The following is a 17,221-nucleotide window of genomic DNA, read 5'->3' as shown; positions in this document are numbered from 1 at the left end:
TTCTGCATCCAAAGAAAAAAAGAAAAATAGAAAAATAGAAAAGAAAAAAAAAAGACATTGCGTATAAGGTTGAGAGGGGAATATGAAAAGATTGATTAAGGAGAAAGGAATATATAAAGAAAAAAAAGGAGGGCTAGGCATATTATAAAAATAATCTATTTCCTTAATTATACTGAGAAGATAATTGCCATATGCAATTTTTCTTTAGTCCATTAGGTTTACAATATTTGACATGATTCTTCAATTAGTCAATGAAAAAAATAACATAAATAAATTCAAATATCATTATTATTATATAATAAAGGAATTACAAATTATGTCGTCTATAACAAAAAATAACATTTGTGGAGGAGCCTAGTCCTTAAAATATATTGTAAAATAACATTTGTGGAGGAGCCTAGTCCTTAAAATATATTGTATGTATTCGGTAGCAATATAATAGGAATTCTGAGTTTAATCAAATTTGAACCGAGTGAAGAATTCAGGTCTGCTGAATCATTTTTGTTCCATCTCCATTTTAAATAAATGTTAACAATTAATAATATATCTTTGTTTTTAAAAATTTAGCAATACTCTATACATATTTTATGAATGCATTCAGTATCGTAAACTATTGTTTTTATAAATTCCCAAGTCATTCTAGAGTCATCTATTCAAATATTGTGAAATACTGAAATTTCCTAAATGCATTATGTATCGTAATTTAGATTCTTTTTTTTTTGGGCCGAGCTTGTAACAACTAGACTGTATTTGATGAAGAATTAATCTTCTACTGATTTAAAGATATACATTTTAATAAAACTATTGTGACAAGTGATGTTTTTGTTAAAAACTCTAATGTGAATTCAAAATGAATTAATCAAGATCATGGCGTGTTGAAATTAAGCATGCATTGCTTCCTTCTGTTCATAGTGTGTGCAACTAAAAAATAATATTCATATAGCATGTGGAGGTGTATTTTGGATATCTGTAAAAGGTTGATACTTTTTTTAATGTATTAGAAACACTAATGTATGAAAGATTGATTCTTTACCCAACATAGATCACTTCTCTACCAGTTCTGTGCCAAAAACAAATTAAAAAAAATGATAAGACAAAGGGTATAAAGGTTGATAGGGGAATATATAAAAAGAAAAAAAAAAAAAAAGCAAAGGAGCTGGGCACACAAAAAGAGATATCAACATAGAACCACCTAAGAAAAGAATCCATCTCTTTAATTTGTATAAAAAGCATACTGAGTAATGAATGATAATTACTCATTCTTTTGTTCTCATACCTATATATACTCTATTGTCATTCTTAAAGGCCACAATATCGTTAACTACTCAATAACCTTTATCGTTAACTACTCAGTAACCGTTTTTTACAAATTAAAAAGATGGCTGAGACTATCGTGAACCTTGTTCTTGGCAAGCTGGCCGATGCGGTTGTTCAGGAAGCACTCTTTCTCTATGGGGTACGTGACAAGGTCGAGCGGGTTCAACGCGACCTCACTTGGATCCAATCTTTCTTGAAAGATGCAGACGCAAAACACCACAAAAATGAAAGGGTAAAAACATGGGTGAATGAGATTCAAGAGGCTGGGTATTTAATTGAAGATGTATTGGAGAAGTTTTTGGTTGAGGTTGGAGGAGGTAAACGGGAAGGCCTTTGCAACAAACTCAAAAGGATAGGCAAGATGCCCATGAAACTAATTTCCGAACACAAAGTTGGTAGTGAGATCGACAAGATACAGAAGAGGCTCAGTGAAATCAAAGATAACAAAGAAAAGTACGGATTAGATCTTGAAGAAACTAGTAGCGGGGCCTCTGTCGAGCAGCCTATAAAGCCCTTTAATCCTGACATAGATGAAATGGAGGTTGTCGGCTTCGACAAAGAAAAGAAAACAATTGTCAACCAACTCATTGATCCAAAAGATACAAGGCGAGCTGTGATCTCAATTGTTGGGGCCGGTGGATCAGGAAAAACTACACTTGCAAAAGAGGTGTACAAAAGGTAACTATACTGCTGAACAACATAGCAAATTTATTGTTTTAAAAAATGTGTGTCATACGATAAATAGTTTAATTTTTAATTTGGTAACTTTCGTCTGAAGAGAATAATGTTATAAACTAAAATGATTTTCCTATAAAATATAATTGTATAGGGAGGGACAAATCATCGCAAATTAAATGTGTGATTTTACTTCTAACATGCTCTTTTTTGTAATATTAAACAATTCAATAATTAGGACTATTGTAAAACAATAAATTTAATTATTTAACTGTCAGTGTTAAAAGCTCTGGAGTATGGTAAAATCTTAATTTGTGTTTACTTCCAATTTGTATGTATAAGTATGTTACTTGTATACAAATCATCTAATTAATTTATTTGATGCATTTTACAGTGCTGAAGTTAAACGTCACTTTGACATTTCCATGTGGTTAACTATTTCACAAGAATACAAGCTAATTGATATTTTGATGACGATGCTAGAGAAGATTCGAAAGGTAGATGACTCGGAGAGGCAGAATAAGGGAGAAGATTATTTTCTTACAGAGCTTAACAAATCCTTGAGAGAGAGAAAATATCTGGTTGTATTGGATGATTTATGGCCAAGCAATAATATTTGGACCCAACTTCAATCTGCTCTTCCTAATGCTAATAATGGAAGTCGAGTAGTAATTACTACCAGGTTTGTTTGCATTTCTTTTATTGTAAAAAAATAGTGTTACATTAATTACTTAAGGGAAGATATAACAATTCTTTATATTGACAATCTTAAATTTGAAATCCAATAATAATGACATGATCTATATTATCCATCTATAATACATATAAATATTACAAGATTTGATGTATGTTCTACCATAAATCAAATAACTTAAACTGTCATGGTTTGAAATTAACAGCCCTTGATGTATCTTCAAACAATAATTGAATTACATAAAATATGGTTGTTAGACTATCTATATGTCCCTCAATTAATATATCTATAAATTTATCTTTAAAATTTTTAATTTGGCATCATTTTTATAAAAAATAATTAACTTTTGTTAAGATTGTCAAAATAACCATTGCGAAGTGATTCCTTCTAATAAAATATGCTTCTTATGTTTTGTGTATTGATTAATATCAGATTCATTAAGCTCGCTGAAGAGGCTGATATTATATCTAAGCCACATGAGATAAAGCACTTAAATGAAGATGAAAGCAAACATCTATTGTTGAAGAAGGTTTTTCCCAATCGATTTGCAAATGAATGCCCCAATGAAGTACTTCCCCTAGCAACTCAATTCACCCAAAAATTGGTGGATGGCCTCTAGCATTGGTGGTGCTTGGTGGAATCTTATCAAGAAAAAATCCCGATCACATTACATGGGATGAGGTGATGCAAAAAATGGATTGGCAGACTGATGGTAGCATCTTCATGGGTGTTATATCCACCAGTTATGAGGATCTGCCAATTGCTCTCAAACCTTGCTTCATGTATTTTGGTGTTTTTCCTGAGGAGTATCAAATCAAAGCAACAACTCTGATTCAATTATGGATTGCAGAAGGATTTATACGACAAGAGGGGATAAAATCATTGGAGGACATTGCTGAAAGCTATTTTGAGGAACTTGTGCAAAGGTACTTTATATTTATTATCATTAAATTATCTTGTCAACTGCAAGTACATATAGTCTATCTAGTTTCTTTTTAATAGACATGGATAGTTTTTTATTCTAAGCATCAAATTCACATTATGATATTGAAATGCAATTTTGCCAAACAATTTTCATGTCTATCTCTATATTACTTTTGGTAAATTATAAATTTGGCAACCAAAGTAACATGCAATTACAATATCCTCTTATTTATAATAATGCTTTGAAAAGCATATCAATAAATTCACGAATTAGTTAATCACAGTATCAAATAAAAATTCGATATATAGAGAGAGAGAGAGAGTTAGGCTACAGTGCTATGCATATATAGTGTCGTGTTGTGCTACGGACTTTTCAAACTGTCAGGTTGACTTTGAGATTCATGCAAAACTAGATCGCTGGATGGGTCAAACGGAGACATAAAACATTAAAAAAGTGTACTATGGACTCTCCGTTAGCATTCTCTCTTGGTTTGAATCATCAGATTCTATGAAATAGAAGAAAAATAATGAAACGTCTCTGATCACGATCTCTCATTTGTTCTAAAGCTATCGTCACTATATATACTTGAATCAAGATTTATCTTGATCTTCTTGGATCAGGCAATAACTCATTTCTCTATCTGATTCCATATCTCTTAAATTTTTCTGAACAAGTCTTTTTTGAGTCGTTGGTACAAGTTAGGGATCTGTCTAGATGGAGAAGAGCGGCTAGCAGGGTGGGGTGAGCGATAGCGGTGAGGGATGGAATCGATGGACAGGAAGCAAGGGGCACGAGGGGACTTGAGAGTGGGGTGCCGAGTAGCCGGCGATGAGGGACTAGTCTGTCTGTTTTTCTTTTTCTGTTTTTAATTTGGGAAAAAAGTACTAACGGAGGGATAGGAAAATAGCTGTTGCATAACACTAACTAACAGAGGGACTTCCAATTAAAAAAAAAAAACTAATGGAGGGACTATTCATATAATTTTCTTCTCTATTTCTTGATCCAGCGACTTTTTCTTGCACTGATCTAAAAGCTTATCAGATGGTTAAAAAACGCATAGCATAGAACGACACTATATACGCATAGCACCGTAGCCCAACTCTCTCTCTCTGTATATATATATTAATTTATAACATAGTAAATTCAAACTTATTTTCTTGTTTTGACATAAGTCAAATCTTCACTATTATGTCATACTTCAATTAGTATTTTTTTTTCTCTATACAGCAGTGAGTACTAATTTTTCTTTATAGTTAATTAATCTTGAATATCCATTTAGAAATCAGATTTCAATTCCCCTTTAAAGAAAACCATTGAAATCTAAAATCAATTAAATACCAAAAGAGGAAGTAATCTTGGGAGTTTAATGGCTATTTTTATCCTTTCGTAGATTGTATTAGCTTATTTCATGGCTATTCTTCACCGAAGTCCCTGGGAGTTTTTTTTTTCCGATAGCCCGAAATTTATTTTTATTACAAAAAATCCAATTAGTAAATATTTACTAGCAATTTCATTCTTCTTTTCCATCAATGAAATCCTTTAAACTGTTGATGTTTAAAAATAAATTTATAACCTTTAAATAAAATATAATTTACAAGGTAATAATTATTTAATATATATTCTAAACTACAAACTTTACAACATTACAACACTGCTTTTATTGCTCTTTTATTTAACATCAGTTTTTTTAGGCCATTAATCGATTTCTTTCCAAAGATGATGAACTTATTGTACCTTGAATTAAATTACAAAATTACATTTTCTAAATTAATAATATCCAGTCAAAAACATAGCAAAGGTATAATTTAAATGAAAATGTCTAATTGCAATTTTCGAATCATGTAATGATCGAATATGAGATTCTTAAGAATTATCACTAACGGAAAGTGCGTCAATAAATAATTATGGTCAATAAAAGAAAGAACTAATATTAACAGAATTATTCGCTGCATGCATAAGTTCAATTTAATTTCTGCAATTATGATTTAATTAAATGAATGATCCAATTCAATTCAACTTTTGTGGTAACTAACAGGTGCATGGTGCAAGTCTCAGAGAGATCTTGCATAGGTAAAATCAAGTATTGTCATACCCATGATCTCCTACGGGACCTAGCCATTCAAAAGGCCAAGGAGAACAATTTTCTGACGGTGGTCTCGAAGAATGACACCAACTTGAGTTGTAGAACAAGTGCACGTCGTGCTGCACTTCACGGTTATGAGATGATAGAACAAGCATCCACAAACCTTCGCCCTTTGATAAGTTTCGCAGATGAACCAAATTTCAATAGGTTTAGAGCGCTACGAGTTTTACACATTAGCATAGCATTAAACAAACCTTTACATGGGACAAACTATTTGAAGTTGAAGGGCTTGAAGTACTTCGCGTTTAATTGTACTGACTTTTATTGGAGTAAGTATTGCGGCGAGCATCCCACTTATAGGTTTTTTAAAAGACCTCCTTTAACTTATATGAAGAATCTTCAAACGGTGTGTGCATCGTTTTGTAAAAGTCAAGTCTGGGCACACAATAAGTTTCCTCAGTCCTTTTGGGGTAACAAACAGTTGAGGCATATCAAGTTCACCTGCTATTGTTCCTGTAAAGTAGTTCCAGAGGGACCACCATCAGCAGCAGACTTGCAAAATTTACTGACCTTAAAAGGAGTGAGACCCAGGCAAGACTGGGTTGCAGAGCTGCCTAACTTTCCCAATATTCGTAAGTTGGGGATTATTATACCTGAGGATGTTGCAGGGGAACCATTGATCATGTTAAGCAACCTAAATCATCTGGGTTCTCTGCATTTAAAAATGACCCACAATGGGCAAATGACACTTCCAGATTGCATCTCTGCCTTCAGAAACCACAACAGTTTGCACTCATTCAGCCTAGAGGGTGGCAAATGGCCCAGGAAAGAAGTTGGTGATTGTACCCTGTTCCCACCACATCTCGTTAAGCTATCACTTAATGGAAGAGGATGGTATGAGTTGTTTGCTTTAGAGGAAGACCCGATGGAAGCAGCTGATGGAAGCAGCTGATGGGAAACAAATGATCTGCTCAGGGTACTCTATATATATCGTGCATCCATGGAAGCAGCTGATGGGAAACAAATGATCTGCTCCAGGGGAGGTTTTGGTCGCTTGTAACAATTGGGACTTGGTGTACGTTATTTGGAGGAATGGAAAATAGAGGAGGGTGCGATGCCCATGCTCAACCAACTCGTACTGAGATTCCGGATGATGAAGATAGTTCCTGACTTGCAATATCTGGTCAACCTTCAAGAGTTAACTATTATAAATTGTTTTGTTGAGTTCAAATCAAGTCTGGAAGGAGAAGACCAATGGAAAATAAAACATATTCCCTCTGTAAAAATATTATCTCTTCTGTAATAATAGCTTTACAAAATGTCAAATATACGCTGACATCTTAATCCGACAAATTTATTTTTCCCAAATTTCGTAGCCTTTTGTTATTTTTTAGAAATTTGTTTCTGCTCGCTGAGAATTTGTTGTGTAAACGGAATTTTTTTTATAAACCATAATTAAGAAATTGATTTTTACTAAACTAACACGATTACTTCTTTTTTTTACAAAGACAGCAAAGAGACCGACATCCAATTCGGTCTCGCATTTTTTTTGGACCGAATTAGCTATTCGGTCCCCACTTATTTCACATATTTTTCCACTATATGGTTCGGCCGCTAGTGTAAATGCGAATTTTTTTTGGGACCGAAATGCCAATTCGGTCCCATGTATTTTTTTTTGTTTTTTTCAGCTGGGACATAATTGGCATTTTGGTCCCATGTATATATATTTTTAAATACCCATCTTCTCCCTCCAAAAAATTATTAACATGCAAATCCAATTAAATATTAACATTCATTCTATTACTCTACATTATTCTACAATTACACTACAAAAATCAAAATTACACTAAAAAAATTAAATCATTCAACAATTGATTAATACTATATGCAAAGAGTTAAATTACTTGCAAACTAAATAATTATACAATTAATAGTTACACTACATAAACTTAAATTACACTAAAAAAAATCATTAACAATTAATAGTTACACTACGAAAATCTAAATTACACTAAACAAAATACCGGTCGTTGTATGTCTACCGTTGATAGAAAACTTAAACTGAATTTTTGAGGCACTAAATGACTTTTTTTGCAATTCTGATTCCATCGGATGCCCGGGAATGATCCACGAGTCAAAATCCAGATCTGCCTCATCCCCCCTTTCCGAATTGGGTTCATATGCGTAAATCTGACTTTCCTAGCCAAAGTTATGAATGTTTAATGTTAAAAAAAAACGATGCATCCGTGCAAAAACACTGATAACGCACTGATCATTTATGCCCGGAAAAACAACAGCAGAAGTGCATCGATGTTTCATTGCCAAAACAATGATGACGCGCCAATGCTCTCTAAACATTGATAACTTTAAAATGCATTTACTAATTATTGTGTGTTTGCTTATTTTTTTAATAGATTACGGTTTTATTTATTATTCAAATATCATTGAAATTATCTATGATTGTTCAATATATGTATTTTAAATTTGATAATTTGTATTTTAAGTTGGATATTAATAAAAATGTCATAAATTATTTTACATGCAAACTAAAAAATTCTAATAATTACACTACAAAAATCTAAATTCCACTAAACAAAAATCTAAATCATAATTTTTCCAACACGCGGCCACAAAAAATTCGAAACCACAAGGAACCGAATTGGCTATTCGGTCCAAACTTTTCTCGAATTTTCTGTGGCCGCATCCACAAAAATCTACAAAAAAAAGTGGAAACCGAATAGCCAATTATGGTTTCACAAAAATCTACAAGTAATCATGTTGGTTTAGTAAAAATTAATTTTCTAATTATGGTTTATAAAAAAAATTCGTGTAAAGGCTATAATTAGTGGGACCGGATTGAAATGATTTTCTCGCCGACATATTGGGCTCAATAATTACTATACATAGTTAACCCTTGAAATGGAATTTCATATTGTGGGATCGACTTTGGGGTGATTTGAAAAATCTCTCTTCTCAGAAGATTGTATCCTCAGGTTTTGCCAAGAAGAGAAAGTGATCGACGACGAGCGCCAGAGAATGGAGTCTAGCTATCAGTCAGAGAAGGTTCTTCTAAGCAAGGAAAACACCGACGAGTGCCAGAGAATGGATTACGACGATCAGTCAAAGAAGGTTCTGCCAGGAAAGCAAAGCAACAAGTGCCAGAGAACGGAGTCTGATGATCAGTCAAAGGAGGTTCATCTTTCTTTTTTCCTATTTGTGCTTCTATTATCTATTTATCTCTTCTCGTACGTCCTTGCAACATTAGCCGAAATTTTTATTAATATCCAAAATTAATAAATAATTTCGAAACCTACCCCCAATGCAGAGAAATTTTGAAATTTGTCCAAACCGGAGATTAAATTGCCAGTTTCATACAAACTCTCCGTAAAAAAGGTTTCTGGTTCTAGGCATTCCGAAACCAGGAAAAAAAATTCGGGTTTGCGGAACGAGAAACTAAATTCCCGGTTCTAAATTTTTTGTTTAAAACATAAAATGTTATTATTTATTTTTTTTGTATTGAAATATTAGAAATATTTTATATATTTCTTTGAAAATAGATGGAATACAATGTAATTTGATTTATTAGAAAGACTACAACAAATAATCCGGATCAACATTTTTAAACTGGATTTTTCGCGGCTGTAAAAAAAAAAATTCTGTGTGTTATTAAAAAAAATAAAAATGTTTTGATATGAGTTATTGATTCTGATTCAAAAATCACTTCTAGGTATATAAATAAAATATTGTAATCCTTTTATTTTTTTAAAAACAAAAAAAACATCTGACAACAATGACAAAGATAATAAATAACTTAAAGTTTTTAAAAAAAATAGAAAGATTACAATATTTTCTGAATTTACCTAGAAGTGACTTTTGAACCGTGATGAATAACTTAGATTCAAAACATTTTTATTTTTCGAATGACACACAAAGAAATATTTTAATTTTTCTTACAGCCGCAAAAAATATGGCCTGAAAAATGTTGATCCGGGTGATTTGTCGCAGTCTTTCTAATAAATCAAATTATATAGTATTCCATCTATTTTCAAGAAATATATAAAATAGTTCTAATATTTCAGTACAAAAAAAAATTATAACATTTTCTGCAGTTATTCAACTAAAACTGGAAAATATGTATGTGGTTTGGGCAGTTTTTGAAATCTTGTCAAACAAAATGTAGATTTTGAAATTTAATATCTTTTGGACACTAATAAATTTTTTGGCAACATTAATTTAATAAGTGTTGTAAAAAAGCTCGTTTAGGCTGATTAATCGTCAGATTAGTCGTTGGTAGTAACTAAACCGTTATAAATTTTCCTGACTAATTGGTCGATTATGGCCGATTATTCCTGATTATTCCCGATTATTCCTGATTATTCCCGATTATTCCTGATTATTCCCGATTAATCGCTTGGCGATACCCTGTCTGTCTGACGACCGCATACTGTTATTTACAACACTGGTTTATTGCTTCACTTATTCATTATTTGATGAGGATTCAAGTTTTCCATTCTTGATTATTTTTCCTTGTTAAATTCTCAGTAGAAAAATTTCAAGAACTCAAATTAACATAATAAAAGATATAGATTTGATCTATATTGTTCAATCTACAAGCACGTAGAAAATCAAGCATTTTTAACTTGGATTGATGAGAATCAAGAATTGAAAATTCGACTTCAAGAAACTGTTTACAATAGTAGTTTTTGACAAACTCTTGATGCCTATGAAAATAAAATTGAAATGTCGTCATTTATAACTTGCAGTATTATTCTGATTTTTGAGGTTTAGTTTTGGAAGTATTTACATAGTTTTAATATGAAATAATTAATGGAGTGACCAAATGAAGGCATTTGATTCCTCTTTTTTTTCATTATTATGCTATCTTGGAGTTAGATTTTTTTGTAATGGCATCATTAACCATCTGATCAAAACAGTGTAAATTAGTTAAAGCATGTTTATTTGTATCTCCAATTCTTGTTTTGTTAACAAACTCCTATATCTTGAGGGCCAATTAAAATAATTTTACTTCTTCTTTTAGAGATCTTTTTTCTCAAACCATGAATAGCATCTCAATACATACTTCTGAAGCATTGCTCATCCTATATACCATTGGCTGTAGAATTAATATGTTAGCAGACTTTTCACTCTGAAACTATGTTTATTGGCATTGTATATTTTTATCCAAACTAAACTTGTAAGAAACCACCACCAAGGAACAACACATAAACCTCAACTTGTTCGATTTTTTGAGATTATGAATATTTTTTTTTATTATGTAGATCTTTGTGAAGATGACAAAAACTATAGCCGACCAGGGCCAGAGAATGGAGTCCGGCGATCAGTCAAAGAAGGTTTGTCTTTCTTTTTTCCTATTTTGAGCTTCTATTATCTATTTACCTGTTCTTGTCCTTGCATTATTAGTTTAGTACTTCACTTACTCATTATTTTCATCGAATGTAGAATTAATATGTTACTGTTATTTTCACTCTGAAACTGTGTTTATTGGCAGTTTATATTTTTATCCAAACTGAACTTGTAAGAAACCACAACGAAGAAACAACATATATATATACCTCAACTTGTTTTTAAATTTTCTGAGATTATGAATAATCACTAGTACAAAAAACCCCTTTACTGACTGTTAAAAAACCCCTTTACTGACTGTTATTGAGGCGTCAGTGATGGCGCCGCCAGTATAGATACTCAACACTGACGGGTAAAAAACAGTCAGTGTAGATAGCCTACACTGACGGTTTAAAAAACAGTCACTGTAGAAACCCTACACTGACTGTTTTTTTAAAAAAAACAGTCACTGTAGGCACCCTACACTGACTGTTTTTAAAAAAAAACAGTCACTGTAGGCACCCTACACTGACTGTTTTTAAAAAAAAACAGTCACTGTAGGCACCCTACACTGACTGTTTTAAAAAAAAAACAGTCACTGTATGCACCCTACACTGACTGTTTTTTTTTTAAAACAATCACTGTAGGCACCCTACACTGACTGTTTTTTAAAAAACAGTCACTGTAGGTACCCTACACTGATGGTTAAAAGACAGTCAGTGTTGGCGTAAAAATTTTGGCATGATTCTGCTTGTATCGGGGCTAGCCTCCATATTTTTGCTAGCCATATATAGTACTATACTACATTCATTGACTGTTAAATAGAAGATCATGCAAATAATGTACACAACATAAACAAAAGACAACACAATTTAATAACATAACATATTCATTCACACAAAAACCACACTATAGTAAAATTTACATAACACATAGTAACAAAATATGCATTTGAAATTAACAACATTGCATTTGTTATAACTAGTTTAGAAGTTGTCCAAGAAAAATGTACACCATTATCGTGTTATTGCATGAAATTGCGTCGATGTATATTTTTCTCCCGAAAAATCACGCTGCATTAATACAATTAAGAAGTTAATTTTATCCAAGTTGTATGAAAAATGAATCAAGTTTAATCATAAAATACATACATTAGGAAAAACATTAAATTGCGTAATGGCTAGGTTTTGCATGTGTTTCATGACATAAAATCCACACACCTTGCCTCCTTTTGCCTAGGGCTCTGAAATGCTCAATGTAAGTAAAATAATTACTCGAGAGAGAGAGCTCAATCGCAAAGAAGGCAAAAAATTAAGTATCAAATTAAAACTCAAGTGTACAAGTTCACACCTCAATGAATTGCCACACATTGTGTTGATCCCTCCTTGTGCACTCCTTTGGACTCCACATAAGATTAAAAAATACTGAAATTTTATTAAATGTCAATTAGTTAATTAGTCACATACCAACAGTTAGTGATATGCTATGCTATGATAAAAATTAAATGGAATGAAATATAAAATGGAATGAAAGATACTAATTACTAAGTACTAACTACATGAACCGAAGTACAAACCTTTCCTGTTCCTGGGGGACCAAATAAAAGAAGAACTCCCTTCGATGGTGATAAAAGCCCTGTAAAGTACCTAAGAAATAGTGAAATACACAAAAATATATATCAAGTACCAGTTTTTATATTCATATTCCATATATAGACCCCTGAGAACCTGTTCATGTTTAAATAGATACTTTTACAAAGAATATATACAAAAAAGGACAAACGACGCTATAGATATATACAATGGATAATAGACCAGTAATGATACCTTTATTTGAGAAAGAATTAAAGTCGGAGCTTACTTGGGATATCTTATGGGCATCTGGATGGCTTCCTTTAAGATGAATTTTGAATACCAAGAATTGAAATTTTGTCTGGTGCAGCTGGTAAGTTGTCCGTAAAAGTTACTGGTACAGTATGCAATTTTGAACAGTACCAAAATCAAAAACGTTAGAAAAATAAGTTAGGGTTTTTCTCAAAATTAAAAGAAAAAAAGATTGGAACTAAGAAATTAAAGGGAATATTAGCCTAGCGATGCTTTTTTTGATTCGGCAGAGCAAGGCGGAGGTGTGCTCGGTTCTCAGAGGATTAGGTGGAGTGTGCTCAGTTCGCAGTTCGCCGAGAGAGCAAGGTGGCGGAGCTGTGCTCTGATGAGATGGCGGAGGTGTGCTCGGTTCTCGGAGGAAGACGGCTGGGGAATCTCAGAGGAAGACAGTGGAGGTGTGCTCGGTTCACAGTTTGCCGAGAGAGCAGTTCGCGGAGGTGTGCTCGGTGCTGATCGACAGCAGTTCGCCGAGAGAGCGGGAGAAGAGCAATTCACCGAGAGAAGGAGCAAATGAATTAGAAGGGGGAAATGAAAATTTTGGCGGCTGATCGGTTTCTATTTTGGAACCAACACTTCAAAATTTTTAATTTTCTGTTTCCCGGCCAAAACAGAGGACATACACTGACTGTTATTCTCTAAAAACAGTCAGTGTATGCTACAGACCTACACCGACGGTTTTGTATATTAAACAGTCACTGTATGTAGGGACCTACACCGACGGTTATTAAAGGTGAGCCGTCAGTGTTGGTTTTTTTTTTTTTTTTTCTTAGTGCTATATAATAAGATGTACATGATTTGAACTAATTTCGTATCATCTATTGTACCTAGCTAGCTAAAATTATGAGTTTGGAATCCAAACTATTCAATCGAAATTTGAACTAATTTAATCCAATTTAAAAATTTTAAGCTTATTTAATATTTATGTCAATACCAATTGAACGATATGAATTTTTTATGTAGTAATGCAAATTTTGAATTACTATAATATTCGTGCCAATACAAATCAAATGATTTGAATTTTTACAACATTAAAAAAAGAGGAAGGTTCAAATGCCTCCATTTTTTGTGCCTCCATCGTGCCTCCATTTTTTAAAACTTTAATAACTCAAAATTTAAAACTTAAAAGTCAAAAGAAAACCGTTAGATATGATCTATGTTATTTTCTCAATGTGCTCATAAAAAATTACCACATTTCAATTTTGTTTTTATGTGAATCAATAAGTTCAAAAATCAACGTCTAGAAATTATCCACATTAGTGTGTTTTTTACAAGCTCTTGATGACAATCAAAATAAAATTGAAATGTCATAATTTTTTATATGTGCATAGATAAAATGATGTAGATCATATCCAACGGTTTTATTTTGACTTTTAAGTTTAAAATTTTGGATTATTAAAGTTTTTAGAAATGGAGGCACAAAAAATGAAGGCATTTGAACCCTCCTCTTAAAAAAATCGATGAAATATCTGGAGAGATAGGCTCATTGATTAAATAAGAAGTTACATGTGGATTTATTAGAATATATATTTGTACATATGACATAAATTTTGTAAAATATTTAATAATTATATTTTTCTTATTTTAATTAAATTTGTACATGTCGTGACTATTTGATGAACAAATTCAATTTATTATGTATTATTAGTTTTTCGCATGAGCTGTGAAATTTACTAATTAATTAAGAAATTTGGCATTTTTTTCGTAAAAAAAATTATTATTAGTAAAATTTACAAAATAATGAATGTTAAAACGTATTTTTGCGTCTTAGTAAATGATTTAGACACATAAAATAGCATGTTAGTACATTCATGTTGTCTTAACAACTCATATGCTATATACCTGTCATGCAACAATAACAATAGCTGTGGAAGTTAATAAAGGAACAAACAAAAATGTTGTGCCTTGGTCGATCGGAACCGTTACAATTAAAGATTGCTAGCTTAATTTGTTTCTGTCCAAATTTTGTCCAAATTTACATTGATTTTCACATCCATCAAGCTTACGGAATATCAAGCCATCGAATGGCTATAATAACATTACGTCGGATCGAAGCTTAGCCATAACCAAATTTAAAATCATTTATGTTGTATATGTTAAGGATTCTCCCTTGATCATTTAAAAATGAACTTTGAATCATTTCATGAAAAATCAACCGTCGATTTATAACGGGAAAATGCACGGTCCACATTTAATGACACTATTTTAAGAGGCAAATAATAATGAAATTGTATAAAATTGATATTTGTAAGTATAATTTGTTTAGCTAATATGCGAAAATGTAGATTTTTCTTTTTTGGAATTTTGTGCATATAATTTGTTGTGCAATTATTATCTAATTGGCTACTGGGTTAATCAGAGACCTCTGATGTGTGATGAACTGTTCTAATTTAAAAGGAGGCCTCCATTTTAGTAAATGAATTGTGTGGGGATATCTTCTCTTAGGTAACACTGACCCTTTTATTAAAAAAACAGTCACTGTAGAGTATACTATCAACACTGACCCTTTTATTAAAAAAACAGTCACTGTAGAGTATACTATCAACATTGACTCTTTTATTAAAAAAACAGTCACTGTAGGGTGAGGCAATACTGACCCTTTTATTAAAAAAAACAGTCACTGTAGAGCATACTATCAACACTGACCCTTTTATTAAAAAAACAGTCACTGTAGGGTGAGGCAACACTGACCCTTCCTTTAACACAACAGTCAGTGTTGGTGTATAGCTCAACACTGACGGTTTTTGTGAAAAAACAGTCACTGTAGGGTGAAGCAACATTGACGGTTCCCTTAATACAACAGTCAGTGTTGGTGTATAGCTCAACACTGACTGTTTTTTAATAAAAGGGTCGGTGTAGGTTATGATCAACACTGACGGTTAACAAAAAAAAACAGTCAGTGTTGATTCACTGACGGTTGTTTACAATTGAACAGTCAGTGTTGAAATTCTTCTTATTTACAATTTTGCCACGCAGTTTCTACACTGACTGTTACATGTTAAAACCGTCGGTGATTGAGAGTCGGTGAAAGGGTTTTTTGTACTAGTGAATCTTTTCATTCTGTAGAACTTTGTGAAGATGACAAAAACTATAGCCATCAATGTAACAAACACCGATACAATTGATGCAATCAAAACCAAGGTTCAAGAACTGGAGGGGATTGCATCGAGCAAGCAAAAGTTGTTTTTTTGTCGCATCCGCCTCAAAGGCACCGAAACCCTAGACTACTATAATATACAGGCAGACTCATGCATCGACTTGTATGTCAAAGATGTAATTACAATTTCAATCCAGAGCCTCGATAATGCAAATTCAGTTTCACTGAATGTGAAAACCTCAGACACCGTATCAAAGATAAAGGCTATGATACATGATAAAATGGGGATATCTTCTTATCAAGAAATTAGTCTCTTATTTTCCCATAAAATACTTCATGATGACCAAACACTTGCATCATGTGGTGTACACAACAATGCTACGCTTCAGATGGCTACCCGGCGAATTAGGACTCTGCATATTACTGTGGAATTATTTGAAGGTGCATTCATAGAAATTGAGGTGCAGAGATGGTACACCATATCTATCCTAAAGCACATCATTGGTCTCCCACAAGATGGTCCATTCAAACTCTTCTTTTCTGAACAAGAGTTGAACGACAATAAAACACTACGCCATCACAAGATGCATCATAATGCGATGCTCCAAGTCAGGTCGGTGATGTAGGTCTCTGTGAAGAAATGTAGATGCGTCTGAGTGGCTTTCTGATGTAGCCTTTTGATTTTACAAACTCATTGTATGGGACGATATTAGATTATACTTGAAGACCAAATTTTGCATTTTTTCTACTATTTTTTAGATAGAACAAATTTATTGATTTTGAATGATCCAAAATTTTCAAATCGAGGGATTTGTCAAACCTGATTCTGTGGGAATAGCAGAACCTGTGATTCCAAATCCATCCGTTCAATTTTCTTTTAGTTTCGTGCAAGAAAAATCATCTTCTTTGAGATTCAAATATAAAAAATTGAAAGGTTGGATTTGGAATCGCAGGTTCTCTCTATTCCCACAGATCACAGAAGATTTATTTCCTTACACAGTAGAGCAAGTTCTCAGCAAGCAGAAACAAATTTCTTACAATAACAAAAGGCTACGAAATTTAGACAAAAAGAAATTCGACGGATTAAGTTTCCGTAATGGAGAGAGAACAACGAGAAGAAAGAATCAGGGTAAATTTGACATTTTGTAAACTTTTTATTACAAAAGAGAGATGGGCCGAAAGAGAAAACAGGAATTCCATCACATCA

At 32.6% G+C, this 17,221-nt stretch overlaps 3 protein-coding genes across 3 annotated transcripts; all 3 read left to right on the top strand.

The window, feature by feature from the left end:
* Positions 1 to 1,838: 1,838 nt before the first annotated feature.
* LOC144556937 (disease resistance protein RPM1-like) lies at positions 1,839 to 6,047 on the top strand. The gene is made up of 4 exons (XM_078305444.1): positions 1,839 to 1,995; positions 2,387 to 2,674; positions 3,119 to 3,612; positions 5,647 to 6,047. Exons 1-3 carry the CDS (start codon positions 1,853 to 1,855, stop codon positions 3,303 to 3,305), a joined length of 618 nt encoding a protein of 205 aa, XP_078161570.1. The 5' UTR covers positions 1,839 to 1,852; the 3' UTR covers positions 3,306 to 3,612; positions 5,647 to 6,047.
* LOC144557164 (putative disease resistance RPP8-like protein 2) lies at positions 3,380 to 6,646 on the top strand. The gene is made up of 2 exons (XM_078305693.1): positions 3,380 to 3,612; positions 5,647 to 6,646. The coding sequence occupies exons 1-2, from the start codon at positions 3,380 to 3,382 to the stop codon at positions 6,644 to 6,646; spliced, it is 1,233 nt and encodes a 410-aa protein (XP_078161819.1).
* Positions 6,647 to 8,648: 2,002 nt separating this feature from the next.
* Positions 8,649 to 16,640, top strand: LOC144557163 (polyubiquitin 11-like). The gene is made up of 3 exons (XM_078305692.1): positions 8,649 to 8,886; positions 10,974 to 11,045; positions 15,984 to 16,640. The coding sequence occupies exons 1-3, from the start codon at positions 8,731 to 8,733 to the stop codon at positions 16,638 to 16,640; spliced, it is 885 nt and encodes a 294-aa protein (XP_078161818.1). The 5' UTR covers positions 8,649 to 8,730.
* The last annotated feature ends 581 nt before the right edge of the window (positions 16,641 to 17,221 follow it).

This window comes from Carex rostrata, chromosome 7, assembly GCF_964058835.1.
Source record: "Carex rostrata chromosome 7, lpCarRost1.2, whole genome shotgun sequence".
NCBI lineage: Eukaryota > Viridiplantae > Streptophyta > Magnoliopsida > Poales > Cyperaceae > Carex > Carex rostrata.
Note: the sequence above shows the minus strand (reverse complement) of the source record. Positions and strands in the feature narration are given on the sequence as shown.

What these genes read in the sequence shown, in the direction of transcription:
- LOC144557164 (XM_078305693.1), top strand. Translation starts at nt 3,380, where the DNA reads ATGGATTGGCAGACTGATGGTAGCATCTTCATGGGTGTTATATCCACC. An exon ending in TTTGAGGAACTTGTGCAAAG is followed by an intron (nt 3,613 to 5,646) that starts GTACTTTATATT and finishes GGTAACTAACAG; the next exon opens with GTGCATGGTGCAAGTCTCAG.
- LOC144556937 (XM_078305444.1), top strand. Translation starts at nt 1,853, where the DNA reads ATGGAGGTTGTCGGCTTCGACAAAGAAAAGAAAACAATTGTCAACCAA. An exon ending in GCAAAAGAGGTGTACAAAAG is followed by an intron (nt 1,996 to 2,386) that starts GTAACTATACTG and finishes TGCATTTTACAG; the next exon opens with TGCTGAAGTTAAACGTCACT. An exon ending in CGAGTAGTAATTACTACCAG is followed by an intron (nt 2,675 to 3,118) that starts GTTTGTTTGCAT and finishes GATTAATATCAG; the next exon opens with ATTCATTAAGCTCGCTGAAG.
- LOC144557163 (XM_078305692.1), top strand. Translation starts at nt 8,731, where the DNA reads ATGGAGTCTAGCTATCAGTCAGAGAAGGTTCTTCTAAGCAAGGAAAAC. An exon ending in CTGATGATCAGTCAAAGGAG is followed by an intron (nt 8,887 to 10,973) that starts GTTCATCTTTCT and finishes TTTATTATGTAG; the next exon opens with ATCTTTGTGAAGATGACAAA. An exon ending in CCGGCGATCAGTCAAAGAAG is followed by an intron (nt 11,046 to 15,983) that starts GTTTGTCTTTCT and finishes TTCATTCTGTAG; the next exon opens with AACTTTGTGAAGATGACAAA.